Source organism: Echiichthys vipera (assembly GCF_963691815.1).
Source record: "Echiichthys vipera genome assembly, chromosome: 14".
NCBI classification, from domain to species: Eukaryota; Metazoa; Chordata; class Actinopteri; order Perciformes; family Trachinidae; genus Echiichthys; species Echiichthys vipera.
Genome location: NC_139839.1, coordinates 12,889,033 through 12,907,163, shown reverse-complemented (window position 1 = coordinate 12,907,163; position 18,131 = coordinate 12,889,033). Strand labels below are relative to the sequence as shown.

At 38.5% G+C, this 18,131-nt stretch overlaps 1 protein-coding gene across 1 annotated transcript; it reads right to left on the bottom strand.

Moving 5' to 3' along the window:
- Nucleotides 1–1,336: 1,336 nt before the first annotated feature.
- Nucleotides 1,337–18,015, bottom strand: b3glctb (beta 3-glucosyltransferase b; the record flags this gene model as incomplete). The annotated part of the gene is made up of 15 exons (XM_083926785.1): nt 17,932–18,015; nt 15,661–15,698; nt 15,526–15,565; nt 15,217–15,326; nt 10,407–10,483; nt 10,164–10,275; nt 9,855–9,991; nt 9,443–9,506; nt 8,503–8,619; nt 7,312–7,381; nt 6,438–6,551; nt 4,164–4,263; nt 3,670–3,789; nt 3,163–3,307; nt 1,337–1,462 (listed from the first exon to the last, which is right to left on the bottom strand). Exons 1-15 carry the CDS (start codon nt 17,990–17,992, stop codon nt 1,337–1,339), a joined length of 1,431 nt encoding a protein of 476 aa, XP_083782911.1. The 5' UTR covers nt 17,993–18,015.
- Nucleotides 18,016–18,131: the final 116 nt, after the last annotated feature.

Sequence of the window (18,131 nt, the reverse complement as noted above, 5' to 3'; positions counted from 1 at the left end):
TCAACAAACTTCACAAAGAAAGTTTTGGTGTCATTTTGAACCGGATCACCTGAAGATTCATTTTATACCCGATATGTTATGATCCACTGACATTAGGCCCGATACAAGATGTATAAATCCCTGTTATTGTTCACTTCGCTGCCTTTGCTGACTTTAGAGCCACTACGACCGCCGGGATGGGGGAACATTTTTTTTTTTTTTTCTGCCTCAGCGAGCCTGGAATTGGGGCAGTGGCATTAAGTGTTTTGGCGGTGGTGTAATTTGGCTTTAACAGATCTAGGGGGACAATTGGGAAAAGAGGGAGACATGGGGATGCATGGACAGGTCAAACAAACACGACTTTCACCAGGGGAACCGTGTTAACAAGAGGGAGACACCCTTGGAGATCTGCACTTTACTGAGTACACTTTTCTAGTTAGTATTTTATTTCAACTGTTGCCTGATTTCTCTCAAAGGGACTTATTACCTGGCAAAAATACTAAATAAAACAAAATTAACATGGAACGTCCCTTCACCAATACAACCAGCTCACATGAGATCACACTGACATCATTTGCACAAAAATATATTAACATAATCTTTCTCCAATAAATAAAACATCTTGGTTCATGGTTAAAATTGAATTTGGGGGTAAAGTGACAGAAGTGGTGATGGTCAGATGTCCGCCTTCGAGATCCGAGCGGCAGTGGTAGGCACACTAGATACCCAAATGTATGTGCAAAAGTACTGTCAAAGTGATTCATTTTCAACAACTAAATGTTAGCATGCTAACAAGCGCAATTAAGAGGTGGAACATGGTAAAAGTACTGGCTAAACATCAGCATGTTAGCATGCCGTCATTAGTATTCACCGGCCAATTCTAATGTCACAATTCATGGTTCCATTAAAGCTGAAATACAGCAGTTGATATTTGGCCACTAAGGGGCATATCCATGGCTTATACAGTTGCTTACACTTTCACATCCAGAGGCAAAGAAACATTAGCATGCACTCAGCAACGTTGTGTTTCTGCTGTTTAGCGCTGTGAAGGTGCTCTTTAGTTAAGCATTTTTGCTGGTCAGTGCACAGGCCATTAAACCAAAACAATGAGCTAAATGATGGTAAAAACCTCTGCAGAGCCGCAGACATGGGTGATAATTTTCTGCAGACGATTTAACATTACACACAGAATGTTATATTAAGGCATGTTAGAATGATGTTGCAGGACAGGTCTGTCCCGTTTTCTCTTATCACAGTCACTGTAGTGGTTGCTATTTGTTTTCTCACCTTTAGTGCAATGCTGTCGTGCAAATTTCGATTCAGTGTTTGTCTACAGTACAGTATAGACACAGTGTTTCTACAGCTCATCTCGTGGGTGTGTGTCCTGCAGCCACTGTTTGTAGACGACAATAGGATCTATATTCCAGTGCTTGTGGAAGGAGACTGCATGTTCCAGTGTCTCGGAGTAGTCATACGGTCGGGCCTAAAATATCAAGAACACGTGGTTTGTGTGTGTGTGTGTGTGCTGTCTGCTAAATTACTAATGTTTTATCAGGGCTATTACCAATTTAGTCAGTGTCCCCCAGGGAGTTCTTCAATATTCTGTTATTGTAGTCCGCATAACCCATAAGACAGTCTTTCTGTTGTTCCTCAACTAAATTTAGCAAAGCAAAAAGAATGGAGCAACATGCAAAACATCATCTGATGCTGGATAAAAGACCTTGGGTCTGGTTTCCTTCAACACCTGAAGTGCTTTTGGCTATTATTTCGCAGTTTTTGTTCCAGTATTATTTCCAGTAATTTCCCAAAACAATCACTTGATAAGCTGATTTTTACTTTTGAAATACAAAACTTCAGCCTCAGACTCCTCGCACCCAGATGCACCACAGAGCGCCACAGGAAATCTTTCCTGCCTCTGGTCATTAAACTATACAACACATCCCTTGGAGAGTCTGCCACCCCCTCTCTGTAATACGGACTCAATCATAAACAATCTGTTCTTTGCACATTTGTACGTTACTTTGCATGTTATTACAGTACTTTTGATCTGTATATACATTACCATTGTAATTTTTTACATTTTATATATATATATATATATATATATATATATATATATATATACTGTTTTATATTTCTGTTGTTGTTAAATATGTTGTTTGTATAGCTGGAGTTTGAAACAAAAACAATTTCCCCCTGGGATTACTAAAGTATTTCTGATTCTGATACCATCATATTCTGACCAGTCACCGTGACTGTAAGAAAAGTAACATGACCAGCTGATCCCTCTGATGTGCAAGAAAAACGCTCCTGTTAGTTTGCTACATAAAAAGCACTAATTGTTTGACAAGAAGATAACAAACTAGACAGAGGTGGACCACGTCCTTGTTAATGATAAGTAACTAAGGAAGTTAAAGCAAATAGTGGCCTTTGGCTTTTTAAATCTAGATATCCTATGAGCTGGGCGTCTTTTATAGAGAAAGGAAATTAATATGGTCTTTTATATTAAGCCTGCAAACTGTCAGTGTAAAATGTCAAAATACATTGGTTAAGATTAGGGCAGTAAATCTAGTGTAGCTGCGGGAATGACGGAAACCTAGTAAATATCACACCAATCTACTACTTTAAAATACAATCAACATCACAAACTGACTCTACTGTATCATAAAGATATTAGCATTAGCCATAAAGTTCTGCGACAGTTACTGTAGTTTAGGAAGTTTATAAGCAGCTGATGATTTCCAGATGAATTAGCTTGAAAGTTAATATTCACCATTACTTAATTATCAGTAGAAACTTTATTCTTCACATAGCATGTTGAATTGTATGTTTGCAACTAGACATATTTCACATTGTTGCATGTTGGGCTACCCGGCTGCACACTGACCAAAATATTATCTCTAGGTTATTTTACATTATGTATGAAAACACGTTAGTACTAAGTTACATAAACCTTTCTAGGATGATTTCTTTGAATTTACACTTAGATATCAGTTTAATAATTGGAAATGATAGGAAACGATGGTGCTGTAAACTAAACCTGGTAGCGCACACATTATCAAAACGTGTTGTTATTGAGTATATCCAAACATTCAGGGGTTGAGGAGCAAATGTAGTTGAGGGAGATCCTCACAATCAAATATACGAACGCATACTTGAGTGTGTGTGAATACTGTCCCCTACCTGGTGGAACAGTGGACTGTGTGTGATGGGAACACCCAGGGAAGTGAAGCACCGGCCCAGCACCATGTCATCTGGAGCGTCATCACTGTAGCAGCGACAACCACTGGAAACCAGTTTGGACACTGCCACCCGACTGAACACCATCCTGCACACAGAACACAGAACAGAAGCATTTTAATAAGAAAGGGAATTCATTGCACAAAAATATATATAATACAAGATTTACACGTGACCCTGAGGAAAACAGATTCAGAGCGTTTTTTGTTTTTTAATCTTGTAATCTTGCCAATGAAAGATTTTCAGATTTCTCTTACAGTATATATTGTATACGAAAGAGGCAGTGTTCATTTTGGGGTAAATATTATTATCTTGGCTTTGTGTATAATATTCAGCCTCGTGTACTTTGTGCGTTATTACTCAGTGCTCTCACTCAATCAAATTGGATTCACTGTCTGAACCCCTGCAGACTAACAGCACAACCACACTGCCTTCAGCCCGCAGCCTCACCCTCCTCCTCCTGTTGTGTAGCTGTATCCGTTCTGAAGCAAGCTGTAGCCGTATCTCTCGCCCAGGCTCACTGCTTCATTGGGGTCATAGCAACGCAGCAGTCGGCGCAACCTGGGTAAACTTTAGATGACCACTTATCAACAGACAGGAAGAGAGGCGCCAAAAACTGTACAGACTGTATGATGACACAAAACAAGGTCCTGGCTCCAACAAATATATATAATAAGAGGTTTCACAGGAATATTAGGGGGTCAAAATTACGTATAAAGTTGTCTGTGCTGCACAAAAACTACTAAATCACATCTTTAAAAGACACGTAACACAGGAAGAAATTATTATTTTACTTTAGTTTAAAAATACATTTAGGCAGGTTATTTTTTGTTCACAAGGACAGTTCAAAATGTTATTGTTGATGCTTTAATATAAATAAAATTCTAATAATATCTAATAAATTAGAAGTGGTAAGTTGTAACAGAATATCTCCCTCCAGTTACCTGATTAGCGTATCATCATCAACAATTAGTAGCCAATCAGCCTTTGGCACAGCTTTGCTCAAGAACCGCCTTAAGATGGCAAATGTCTTCCCACAATGCCCTGCAGGTAGACGACATGAAGACAGATACTTTGAAAAAGATGAAGCAAGAGTTGCCTGTTCAAGTTTGTGAGACCTCACAGTAAAAGTATATATGACTGGTTATGTGTATAGCGTATTCATGTAATTATTTCTTATTAATTTATCATTGTTGTTTTCTATTCTTTACTGTGTCCACTTTATTTTTTTTATTGAAGAGGTCCAGTATATATATATATATATATATATATATATATATATATATATATATATATATATATATATATATATATATATAAATCAGATTGTGTCTGTTTTCTCATAAAAAGAACAGACCTCACTTTCTTTGGCTGTTTTTTTCATGTGAAATGTGAGGGTGAAAAATGCAACGCTGTGCTGATATTATTATTCAGCAGGTTTACTATATCAAAATCTTACGTAATGATCTTTGATCATAAGCAGTGAGCTTTAAACCACACTCACTGGCTCTGCAAAAACATGCAAAACTCCATCTACATCAAAGGCAAGAGAAGATACTGTATGTTGGAAAATCGGGCTCAGAGATAATGTGCACTGGTACTGATGCTGTTAACAGCTGCAAATGGAGAACACAGAATATGTTTACATCAAGTCACACGTCTGCAACAGTGAAGAGGCAGATAAAAGAACAGTTGTAAATGAAATGAAAAAAAGGATGTGGTGTATGAGATGTCCAAGCCATCTATACAGGATCTTTAACAAAAATGAAAAAAGAAGAGAGAATATCAAACTACAGAGAGAGACAGAAAAAAAGAATGGAGAGATATGTATCGTACAGAAGATATGACAGGCTGCGTAATACTTCCATCAGCCTGTGAACAAGAGCAGCCAGAGCAATATAAGAATGGGTGTGAGGAAAAAGATGGAGGTGTCATTTACACTGTACCTTTCCTCCTGCTGTGTGGACTGAAAGGTAAATTGGAGTAAGTGACCCAGACAAATCTGAGCTGTAATCGCATAAAATTGTTGTCTGCCCTCTTGCCAATGAAACCGCTCATTACAGCAGTTATTATTTCTGGCTTGAGAGCCTGTTATGATGAAGTTCAAGAGTCATCTATCCACCTCTTCACTGGGAAGAGGAAGGGCTTTGCGGTTATTGCTGTGATTAGTTTGACTCTCTAGTATTCCTGTCCATAAACTGATTCCTCCATCTTTGGTGCACTTAAAGTGGAGGACAGGAAGTCAGGAGGGTTACAGCCTGAAGGACTTCCTATCTCCCTTTAACAATGAGTCTTACTTCAGCCATAAAAGACAGGAAAAGGGGATGGGGAGCAGTAGCAGAGTAGTGATTGAACTACCACTTCAGTTTGAACTTGACGATCACAGTGATGCTAACGATGTAGTGACTGCACACTGAAAAAAAAAGAGTCTACAGCAAAGTTAAGTTTTTCCTGATTTTTCCTCTCTGACATCCATCTTAGATGATGACCATTAGCAGGTGCAACGTTCACCGTAGTACTTGAGCATGTTAGCATACTTACACTAGCCAATTAGTCCTAAACACAAAGTGCAACTGAGGCTCAAAATAGTTTTTGCCTGGGTGCAGACCTTTGAATCTGCCCACTCCACCAAGTAGACTGGTTCGTTTGGCATCATGACATGAAACAGTGGTCTCTCTTTAAAAAAGCGTTCGATCCAATGAGACAAATGAGTAGCCAATCAGAGCCCGGTGTGGGACTAACGCCGTTGTCAAGCTGTGTTTACAGAGACGCGGTGTGTCTTCTCAATATCTCCCAACAATGTGGGCGGTACATGCAGGTCGAAAAAGTCTGTATTGCAGTCCTCTGTCAGCAAGTGAGCGGGGAGCTCCAGTTGTTCTGGCAACATGGAGGGACACAACGTCTATATACACACACACTGCAATGGCACAAAGCTGATTGAAAATTGGCAAAAGTCCCCTTTAAAGCCACGGCAAAGCCAGTAAGTTGGAATAGCTACGCTTCAGTGTCAACAAATTATGTGAGATTCAGCAAGGAGCATATATTCCTATAGATTATATATTATTATATATATATTCCCTGAGATTCAGGCGGATTCGTCGGCCTCTAGTGATTGGTTAGGAAAATTAAACCCCCCTCTCCCATGGAAATCAGTTAGAGTGGAGGCAAAGTAACACTGAGGATGGAAATTGAGTGTAACCTATCCAAGATCAGCTCACCTCTCTCAGTGTTGGGCACTCCCAGACTGATAGTGGGTATGGAGGCATCAGTGACATCGCTGTAATACTCTAAAAACCCAGCATGTTTCTCCCAGGTTGCCTTCACCACTGGTACTGTGAGGAGAAAGGGGAGAGGGGTAAAAAGAGACAGGAGAGAAAATGTAACCAACATTATCTCTGAATCATTCAGACACATACAGAGCTCATGACTAAATCTATGTCAACATTTCAGCCCTGCCTTTTTATTGTAATCCAATAACCTGAATTTAAAATTACATCCAAGTTAATCACACTCTGTTCTTTCCACTTTTGATTTTGTTCATTGCTAGTAGTCAACTACTGGCTCATTTTGTAAAAACAGACAGTATTTTGGATAATTGCACAAACTGTTGCAATTTCAGCAGACAGCTTAGATGAGGTTGTGAATTCAAATGTGTAGTTTTCACCTGGCAGGTTAAAAAGGACTGAATGACCAGCACACTGTTTAGCAAGTGGCAGTAAACAAAAGAGCAGTCACAAACTCAAACTAAATGTTCCATAATTTCCATTTAATCACCATTTATTCTGTGATGAACTTACCGTTAAAGTCCATTTTGGCAACGACAAATTAAACTTTTTTGCAGCACAAGTCATTAATAATTCACCTTATATAAGCAAAGAGTTCAGAAATGTTTTAGGAGAGTTTGGCTTGCAAAAAGCACACATATTCAAACTAGTTTCATATGTATCTAGCAGGTGATATAGATTGCTTAACAGCTCAAAAGAATATCCCCGCTGCAACTTTACATTGGACAAAATGTATATTATACTTAATTCATCAATATATTTATATTTAACTGTTTTTGCTTTTCAAAAAGGGTCGGGAATAACAAACCTCGCTCTGAGTGGAATTTTTGGCAGGTTTTCACAGCAACAAATACGTCTCTCTTCGACACTGGATCTCCCTAGAAAAGAGAGAAAGGAAAACAATGTTTCTAAGTGCACAGCTGAACACAAACATAGCGTGAGTTGCAGCAAAACACGCAAAGTAATGGATTCAAAATTGAGGCAAAATGAGGCACACTAGGTCCTAACAGTATGATCACGTGTTATCATCTGGTCAGACATGTCAGATCTCTTTCGCCCTGAATTCCCATTTCCGGTATCATTTCTTATTACAGAGAATTACCAACAGTCATAGAAATATTATCTACAGCTGTCATTTCTAAATTTTTACTTTTGCCATATACCCACCAGTAATTCCTGTAAGCTTATGATAAGTGCTACATTATTCATGTATTCTTTTTTACAGGTGGTCTTTAAACTTATGTTCCTTTTTGGCACATTTGCAACATAATTTAGAGACATGAGAGTTATTTTATGCAAAAGTCATGCACACAGTAATGTGTATTTTCACATTATTGCATCAAAAGGAGGGAAAAAAATATGTGCCGCTCAGTATTATGTTGTTTTGTTGCTCTGATTGGTTGTAGGTATCTCTAATTGCATTCAGAGGCATTTAGATCTGCACCATTGATGATGTCCCTTGGAAATGACCGATACGCATTTGCAAATTAGTCTGGCGATGCCGGGCTACTCTCACTCTATTACTTCAGAGAAACATCTTCAGTCACACCTGCTGATACTAATCCTGCCTGAAAAGAGGTACATATTTATTTATCTTCCTTTGTGGTTTGGCAGCCTCAAGGATTTCTATGGTCATTATCATGCTGAGCACCTGCAGGGGATCTCAACCCTCACGTCACAAGCACATAGATGACCACCCAGTGAGGGGTAGCTGCTTAATTACTTACTTTCTACTGTTTTGTTTAGCCTTCAGAGTGGCTCAGCTTACTGGCCCTTCCAGTCTGACACTTTTCTATTTGCATTCCTGTACAAAAGGCCTTTGCAGTGGTAACATGCATAATGTGCTCACATTTAACTAAACTGGAGAGTTATAAATGTGATTTAAGGCAATGGGTTATAAATAAACATACAGCAACAATCTTAAATCACTTACTCCCTCGAGCCACGTACCCACCCAGATATAGTAATGTAAACATCAATGAATCAGAGTTGCACATACACAGTTGGGCAGGTAGGTTGTAAATGTTGTAGCACAGTTGTGTCTCATCTCAGTACAAAACTCTGGAACTGCTGTCAGCTTTAGACCATTCCCTTCTTCCCAAATATACAACGCAATCTAGAAAAACAGAGACAGACGTGAAGACGAATGTAGGACTTGGGTTGAAACTGATCTGCAGTGATAAGTACAGTTTGTGTCCTCACACAATAAATGTGTTTAATTTCCTGACAGCTCTTGACCGCTAATAACTCAGTCATATAAGATAAGATAGTCCTTTATTGTCTCCCAAGTGAGAAATTTACAAATTTGCATATACACTTGCTTACCTAATAAATCATTTATTCTTTATTTCCCATAAGTCATTTGAGAATTTCGAAAGGACACAACTCGAGATTCACGCTATGCATTTTAATTACATCATTACCATTTTAAGCAGATTTTAAGGAGTAACACTATGAATTAAAGTATTCTCTTGTTCTAGACATCAGGAAAGTAAAGAAATCAACAACAACTTTACTTTTCTCTATTACTTTCATTCTGTGCTACAAAGGTTTTTTTCTGAGAGATAAGTACAATATCTGTTAATGAAAAGTAGTGAAAAATTGTGCATATTCAATCTCCCCACACACAAAAAAACACACATTCTTAGACCCACTCAGAAGCACACATTTAATCTAATAGTAATAAATCTACCAAAATCTGCAGTCATATAAAGCTGCCTGACCTTTTTTAACAAAAGATCTAGCCAGTCGCTGGGGATATACTGTCTATCGTTGTTATATGTCAAAGTATTTTGGCTCTGCAGGCGGCCTGGAAGAGGACATTGATGATTCCTATCACATCAGTTGTTGAGGCGCAAAGTAGAATTAAACCATATTGGACTCTCAACAATAGTTAATTATAATGTTGCACAGATTCATGAAACTCCTGTAAATTGTACCTCATGTTTCAAGTCGATGGTAAAATCTGACTTCAGATGATCGTGTTGGATCCGCTCTGCGAGTCTGAACACATGAAAGTGAAAAGAAGAGTAACAGCAGAATAGATGTGGGAACTTTCCCACGCTGTATTAGAGAATGTACATTAGTGACACAAAGGTATGGAAGTTGTAAGTTGTTTATTCAGGTTTGGTTCAGCAGTCTCTTAGACTCCTGTGTTTGTTTATTTGTTTTCATGTGTTGCGGACTGAGTATCACTTCTGTTTGTGCTGCTTATTCTCATTTATTCAAGTTGTGTTTATTTCCTACACTACAGTATGTATTGTAATAGTGTCTACTCCTGATAAGAAGGCTTTCTTGGTGCAAAAAAAAAAAGTAGAGAAACCTATCAGAAGCTCATTCATGCTCACGCACCTCTGGAGAAGTGGCGTGCTGAGAGCCCAGCCAGCTGCAGGGTCAGGGTAACTAAAGGAACTGGGGTCTTCAGAGAACGCATAGTGGTGGATAATGGAGGCCTCATTGTCATGGAGACACTTACCCAAAAACCATTCCTGTAAGTTGCAAAAAGGAGTATGGGGCAGGGTGATATGAGAAGAAAGTTCCTCAATTAATTTATTGGCATTGCATCTGTGTAGATCAACATCAAGACATTCATATACTGTAGCAAAAAGGGCTGTATAATGCATATAGTCAGCACTGTTAGAGGTGTCTTGTGCATCTCACCTCTTGGACTTGATATCTGTGGAGGACCTGCAGCAGAGCAGAGAGCGTGACGCTGGTTTCCTCCTCAATAAAGACAAACCAGGATGCTGATTGGCCATAAGTGGCAGACAGACTGGAAAGATCCACACAAAGCCATTAACTTAATGCATTTATTTTCCCCCGCAGGAATCATAAAAGCTTAACTCAATGAAATCCTATTAATTTGATTCATTCGTTTATCATCTCCATCTGTATAACACTCACTGGGGAAGCACAGGGAGGATGCTCCAATCCCCTTCATACTCTGACAGCTCATGGAGAAGAAGAACAACTGGAACTCCCTGCATGAAACAAAAAAAATCAACTCTCCTCCCTCTGTCTCATTTATTTTAAAGGTGCTGTAAACGACATTCATTCATGTATATGATTTCTTTTAGTGATCCAACCAGGTTTTTGTGGAATATGCATGTATTAAATAGACTTGGACTTCTCTTAATGATCCTTTGGGATGACTCCCGCAAGGAAATTTCCAGCAGCTTACAAAAACACAAGGGAGGTATAAAAAAATACAGAATAGGATAACCAATAAACTCTTAGCTAAATACATACAGAAAGTATAAAAAAAGACAATAAACAGTAAGCAATAAACTCTTATATATATATATATATAATATATGAGGTAGATGTAAGAATACAGGTCAAATAAAATTCACAGAAAGTTAAATCAGATAATTTAAATAAAGAGGAAATGTATAAGATAAAATATGTATGACTGTATTTGACAGAAATGAGCGGCAAGATTAAACTATTGCACTTAAGTGGTGGATAATGCAGCCAAAAACGTCATGATAATCATGTTACCGCAACACTTAAGGTAATTGCCGTCGTAAGACAAACATTGCATGGGTGGTATTGAATTTAAGTGTTGAATGACACTGAAAACATCTGTTTGAAACTGTCTTACCTCGGTGCGTTTCAAGATCCCACATACAGTTGAAAATTGAGGCCTATGTGTAACACGATCTACCCCAAGACAATCAAAGACAACACAGGTCCTGCTGGAGGGTGGTGTGAATTGTTTACCATTAGAGGGCAGTGTGCACAAGGGTGAGCCTGTGAATGTTCTCATTTGTCCAGGTCATAGTTATCCCCAAAGCAATTTCAGTCAAAAGCAACTGGACTTGGTTATTTGTCAAGGAAGACGTTTCACCTCTCATCCAAGAGGCTTCATCAGTTCATGTACGCATCTGACCAGGCTGGGACAAGCAGGTCCTGAGTGTATTAATTCCAATAAGAGAAGTAAACCTGAACACAGATTATGAATGATCGCTTTGCCAGTAGCCACTGAAGTAAATATTGGATATTTTCTGAACATTCTGACGGACAAATCAGATGAAAATTAACTTTGTTCGAGATCTGTTTCTGTCTCAGCAGCAGACTTTCACAAGATCTGGCAAAACAGATGAGCAAACGTCAACAAAGGTTCATGAATGCCCTAGAAAACTAATTTTCATGAGGGCACGTCCACTTAGGAGACCGGAGGTATATACTGTTTCAAACCATTTGTGCAGCAAGAGTATCTTTGATAGGAAAACCCCCCACAAAGAATTGAAAAGAGCATACGCTGGTTTTCAGAATAAACTGTGATTGATGTAGCTAAAATTAGTTTTGGAATTAAAGTCAGTGTCTGCTTAATTTCAAACTGCAGCTAATTCAGTTGCATTAATGTTTATCATACGTGCCAGGCAGTGACCGAAAAAGCAAAGCGGGTAGTTTTTGATTTAGGTTAATGACAAAGCTTTTCCAGACCGCAGAGCTCAAATGAGGCGACTGAAACAGCAGCATTATGTCAATACAACAGGACCGTAATGCAGGACTTACTGTTATTGCATAACATTATTCAGAGTTATTTAGCCTACCCTCATTTATATAAATGGGTTGGACAAAATAGTAGAATGACTTGTCAGTATAATGCAAATTCAACAGTAGAGCTGCAGAGGTTAGTCCATTAATCAATTGACAGAAAAAAAATGTGATAATCAAAGTATTTTTTTCTGCAAAAATTACAGAAAATGCCATTTCTCAGCCTCTCGAATATGGAAATTTCCAGTTTTATATCATAATGAACTGAAAACCTTTGGGTTTTGCACTGACATAACAAGACATTTAAAGACATCACCTTGGATTTTGAGAAGCTGGGATGGACATTTTTCAATTATTATAGACCCAACAATGAATTTAATAATCTAAAAAATAATCTCTTCATCTATTCATCAATAATGAAAATGATAGTATAGTACTCTAGTTAGTACTTAGGTATATATAGTTAGTATATATATATATATATATATATATTATTCTTAAATTTCTAGGAATTTACATTTAGAAAATATACTAGCTATAGAAATTAAAATGTTGGTGTTGCTGATTACTTAACAAAATAACAAAATATCTTGCCAGTCTATACAATACTTGTTGAGAAAGGACTCAGTGTTGGACTGACCAATAGACTAATTTAACCATCCCTAGAGTCATGCTGCATTAGCATGGCTAAAAAGTCATCTAGGAGAATATTGGATATTTCAACAGTCGCTTGTGTCCATGTAAAGCTACTATTAAAACAAAATACCACTTTACTTTACTTGATCAAATCTTTCGTCTGTCAAAACGTATCAGTTAAGTTTCAGGCATGACAAACACTACATTTTGGCATACAAAGTTTTGTGAAAATTTGCATGCAATCACACCTCTTCTCTGGTCCACTTCAGATTCTGAGGTATGATGGGGTTATTACCATGATCTGCTGTAAGTGCTGTGGTGAGATGTGGGCGAAAAGAGCTGAGAGACTGCCTAAAGAGGTTGGATGATGAGACTGAAAAGATGCAGGTTTGGCAATGACATCTTGAATTAAAACCTTGTAATTACTGCCAATAACAAATAAAGAGCCGTGTGATGCAGCTGTAACAAAGTGTTTACTCCTCCCAGCCTTTGAGTGTCAGCAAATAAACAAGTAAACAACCGCCACCTGTTTCCAATGTTATCAGCCTGTTCGGTTGCAGGTTAGGCACTAAATCTATGTGGCTATGGATTAAATACCTTATGTTATTTATGGATACTTACATGTATTTATTTATTTTTTTAATCTGTGTGTGCTCTTTTGTTATATTCAGATTTGACTATAGGTTTTACATGATCGACAGACATACAAGAAAGACAGCATGAAAATATAAGGACATAGCAAACACAGTGACGGGGTGGTAGTGTTAAATTACTTAATGCATGCATGCCATTCACGAGCTCGGCCAGCACCCATACGCAGACTCTTTCACTCTTCCTGACTTGCCACATTTCTTCCTATCATAATTACTATAGCCCTAACAGTAAACATAAATATAGTAGGCATTTTAATTGGTCGCGGTCGCAGTGGCGGGCGCAGTAGCGGGCCGAAATGTTTTTTCTCAGCCGCTGCTCCTTTGTGTTGAAAGGAGCCAGTTGAGGTGGTTCGGGCATCTAGTAAGGATGCCCCCTCCCTAGGGAGGTGTTCCAGGCACGTCCAGCTGGGAGGAGGCCTCAGGGAAGACCCAGGACTAGGTGGAGAGATTATATCTCCACACTGGCCTGGGAACGCCTCGGGATCCCCCAGTTAGAGCTGGTTAATGTGGCCCGGGAAAGGGAAGTTTGGGGTCCCCTGCTAAAGCTGCTGCCCCCGCGACTCGACCCCGGATAAGCGGTTGAAGATGAGATGAGATGAGATGAGATTTTAATTGGCTGATAAGATGTAACCCATATCTATGACGCCGTACGTCAGGCAGAGAACAAGCTGTCAGAGTTTCTGAGTGTTTTCCACCATTAATCCCTGCCTCCACTTCTCTAGAGATTTTTTTAAGTAAGTCATTTAACAAACCACCAGTCTGTTGACGGGCAGCTTTATGAGGATATTTAATAACCATGAAGCTAACCTGATGTTTCTCGACATTCTCACTAACTGCAACTGAGTAAGTGGTGTGGAAACACCTCGAGCCGACACATGGCTTTAAAACAAAACAATCATAGATGTCAAATTGAATCACAGCTCCATCGCTACTTGGTGATTTGATTTTTTTTCCAGCTGCCACATCACATTTGTTTTTTCACAGGCTGCAGTGTGATTGCAGGGGTCCCCTCGCTTAACGGAGAGATCAGACTAAGAGAGATGCAAAACATTATTGTTACAAGACTAATTGTGAACATAAAAACAACTCTATACTTTCCGCCTTGACCACATCAAAATAAATCATATTTGAAACATGTAAGATGGTTAAAAAACGGTATGAATAACTCCACAGTTGACTGCCATCTGCCATTTTTTTCAATCAGGATTTTCGTCTGGTTTGAAAATTAGTTTGGAGAAGAATCAAAGACTTGCTTTGTATTTCACAGCATCCATTGCCATCAAAAGGAAACATAAAATTATGCGTTTATACTGCAGGCTGCCATGTCCACATGCCTGTCATCCCATTTCATTGAGAACTACTGTATAACAAATTAGATTTAACAGCTTCTCTGCAGGCACATATTAGAAAAATAATTACAGCGTGAGATTGGAGAGCTTGGTGCTCGGCAAGGGCAGCTATATAGCAAGGAGGACACCTATTGGTACCAGAGCAATACAACAGCAACGCAAAAATTCCAAGTCAAACTCCAAAAGTCTCTGATACACATTCAAAATGAAGCCGCTTGCAGCATTGTTGTCCTGTTACTGCCAGCACACCACTTGCAGAGAGTTGACATACACACAACCTTTGATTCATTCCTTTGATTATTAATTTTATTATTAAAACATAACTCATTATTATTTTGCTGTAACTAAGTACATTTTCGGGATTCTAACACCTAGTCCTATAAACCAATTTGAAAGGCTATCGTACATTTCTTATTTTCATGGTAAAGGTTTTATTATAGAGTTAATTTTTCTCGATTTTTATCTTGATGACAGAAAGGAGACCTACCTAACACACATGTGGACACACAAGAAAGACCAGAGCCTAGATCTAAAACCAGCAACAGTGCTAATCCATTGGCTGCCAGATGTTACCTGTCCCAGCCCAGCTGCCTGCTGCAGAAGCTCAACCTTCCTCTGACCACCTCGTCGGGCGTGAAAGGAGTTCCTCTGACTCTGGATAACCAACACCACCTCCTCCAATCCTGAGAAAAACATAAACATCAAAAGGCAGTAATTAGAGCTGGGTCTGTCTGATGTTCCTGCCTGATACAGGGAAGGTTTTCGGGTCGGGTTGCGCTTTTCATACACATTCTGGATCCAATGAAACCTTATTACTATGCAAGATATCATTGATTTTCTGTTCTCAACATCCGACCATCTGCAGTGAAATCCCTCACTCACCAACAGAGCTGTGTGCTGTGTGCTCCTGGTGCTCTGCAGCCTGTGGGGAGTCAGGGGGATTCTCGTTAAGTCTGAAACGCTGCTGAGCCACATGATGAAGCATAATCACAGCAATATTTTGGAGGCAGCACTTACATGAGCACGGTCTGTGTGTTTGTCTCCAGCTGAGGCACCTTGGGGCGACAAGAAAAAAAAAAGCGACATTTTATCATCAAAAGGCAGTAATTAGTTGTCCCGACATGGGTAGCCAATTAATCTTTTAGCCGATATAACGATTAGATTATCAACAGAAAATCTGTTTCATTGATAATTAATAATAATTTGGGGACTTTTCTGGCACTCACTTTAAAATAAAAAACTAATAGACAAATTACCCAATGATGGATTTAATTGTTAGTTAAAGCCCATTGAAAAGAAAATATTTCCATGCCTATGTAATTACTATAAACATTATTGCAGCAAGTATAAACTATCTATATTAATACATAAAAGGACTGCAATTTGTAACTGTGACATGTAATTACGGTGCACTTATGGACACAGCAGTAGCAGACTATGCAGCAGTAGTAGTTATTTCTGCACCAACACTTCTTATCGCTATCTAAAGAAGATAAAACTGGGACTTTGAGCCCAAGAAAACTTAAAGAAAACTCAAAACAGACTTTGAAACTAGGATAGCTATGTTTGCTGCTGTTCAGTCTGGTGGTAAACATATCCTACCTCTGAGAGTCAACAAGTGCAATGGTGCATAAAAGCTTGTCAATCTATGCCAAAGGTAGAGACGTGGCTGGGAAGTGCAATGGGCCATTCTTTGTGTTGTAGAAAGTCCATTAATACATTTATTTGAGACATAAATAATGCACAGTCATTGTCATGACTCAGACATCAACACAAATACTTTTCATACCTGATTTTTTAAAAAGGCATCACATCCTGAGTATTTCAGGAAGAATGTGAAGGCATGAAGATGTTAAAATTTCTCCCCAAAACTGCTTTTGATTGCTGTAAAATTGAGGTAAGAACAAGACTACGAGGTTGCTGAACTATATGTTTGGTAGACCTCTTCTCAGGACTTTATTGGCCCGTTGTCACCCATCTATTTGTTTTGTTGCTCCTGTTAGGTAAGGACAACGTACACGTCAATCCCTCAGCAGTAGACTTTGGTGACCTTAAACTCCCATCTTAAACCTAAGCAGGTGTCTAATTGGCCAGTGTGAGTGAGTGTGCAGGGCTTTGGCTTGCTGACTGATTTCCAGTGGTGCAAGAAGTACTAAGAGCTTTTACTTAAATAAAAGTAGTAAAACCACACTGTGGAAACACTCTCTTTTAACTAAAAGTCCTGCTTTCAAAATGTTACTTAAGTAAAAGTGTAAAAGTATTAGCATCAAAACATACTTAAAGTACAAAAAGTAATAGTACTTATTATACAGAATGGCCAATTTCAAAATAGTATATTATCAGATTAGAATTATACAGAGTAATGTTACAGCTGATAAAGGTGGGGATGATTTGATCTACTTTATATACACTGCTGTGTAGCTTAATCTAAAACAATGTATGTTATTTCATTTGTTGATAATATTTTGTATCAATAATCTTAATCTGTAAAGTAACTAATGTTACCAAATAAATGTAGAGGAGGAAAAACACAATATTTCCTCTGAAGTGTAGTGGAGTAGAAGTGTAAAGTAGCAACAAATGGAAATACTCAAGAAAAGTACCACATAATTGTAATTAAGTACCTTTGTAAATGTACTTTCCACTACTGTTAAATTCAAAAGTAGCCTTCACAAATATCTTGCTACAAATGAGCTGCAAGTTTCATTCATCACTGATAAGAAATGTTTGCACCTGGACCACAGGGTCACAAACAGATGTAGAGTTAAATGCCACTGCAAACTAAATGAGCATGAACTGTAACTTAATGAAGCATGTCCATTCTTCCTAAGACATATTCTGTGTAGTTATATCCTTGCATACTTTTCCAGGCTGATTTTGCAGATTCAAAAAAGTATCTTTGACATCATATATTGTATTAAATTGATATGCATCGACTTAAGACTCTTGTTAACAAACCCATGGGACCACCTGCAAGTGTTTGTGGTGCGTGAAGTTATCAACTATAAAATCACCAGTTCCTGGTTTAGATTTCAAAATAAAAGTAAATCGTTAACGTTTTGTAGCAAAGCAAGTACAAATCTGTCACTGACTGAATATCTCGATTTTGATTTATCACTTAGGATATCTACTGATACATTTTTAAAACTGTAATACACTCTATGTCTTGTTAAATGGCATTGATCATTTTACGTTGAAGGACGAATCGAACTAACTATTTTTCCGCCGTTAGTGCTAGCGGTTGAGGTAGCATAGCAGCTGTCTCAGCAGGGTATTGACCCCTCTTACCAAGCCAAAGAAGGAGCGCAGCGACCAGCTTGCATCCGTGCACCACATTATAATGTGACATGGTTCCCGAAGCTGCTGTTTTTCGCTTGAATTCACCGTATTTTCATGGAGAAACTGGAGAAACTGGTTAGCTTACGTTACCATCCTGTGCTGGCACTGTTTGTATCTATGGTGATGGCAGAACTCTGTATTCGACTGTA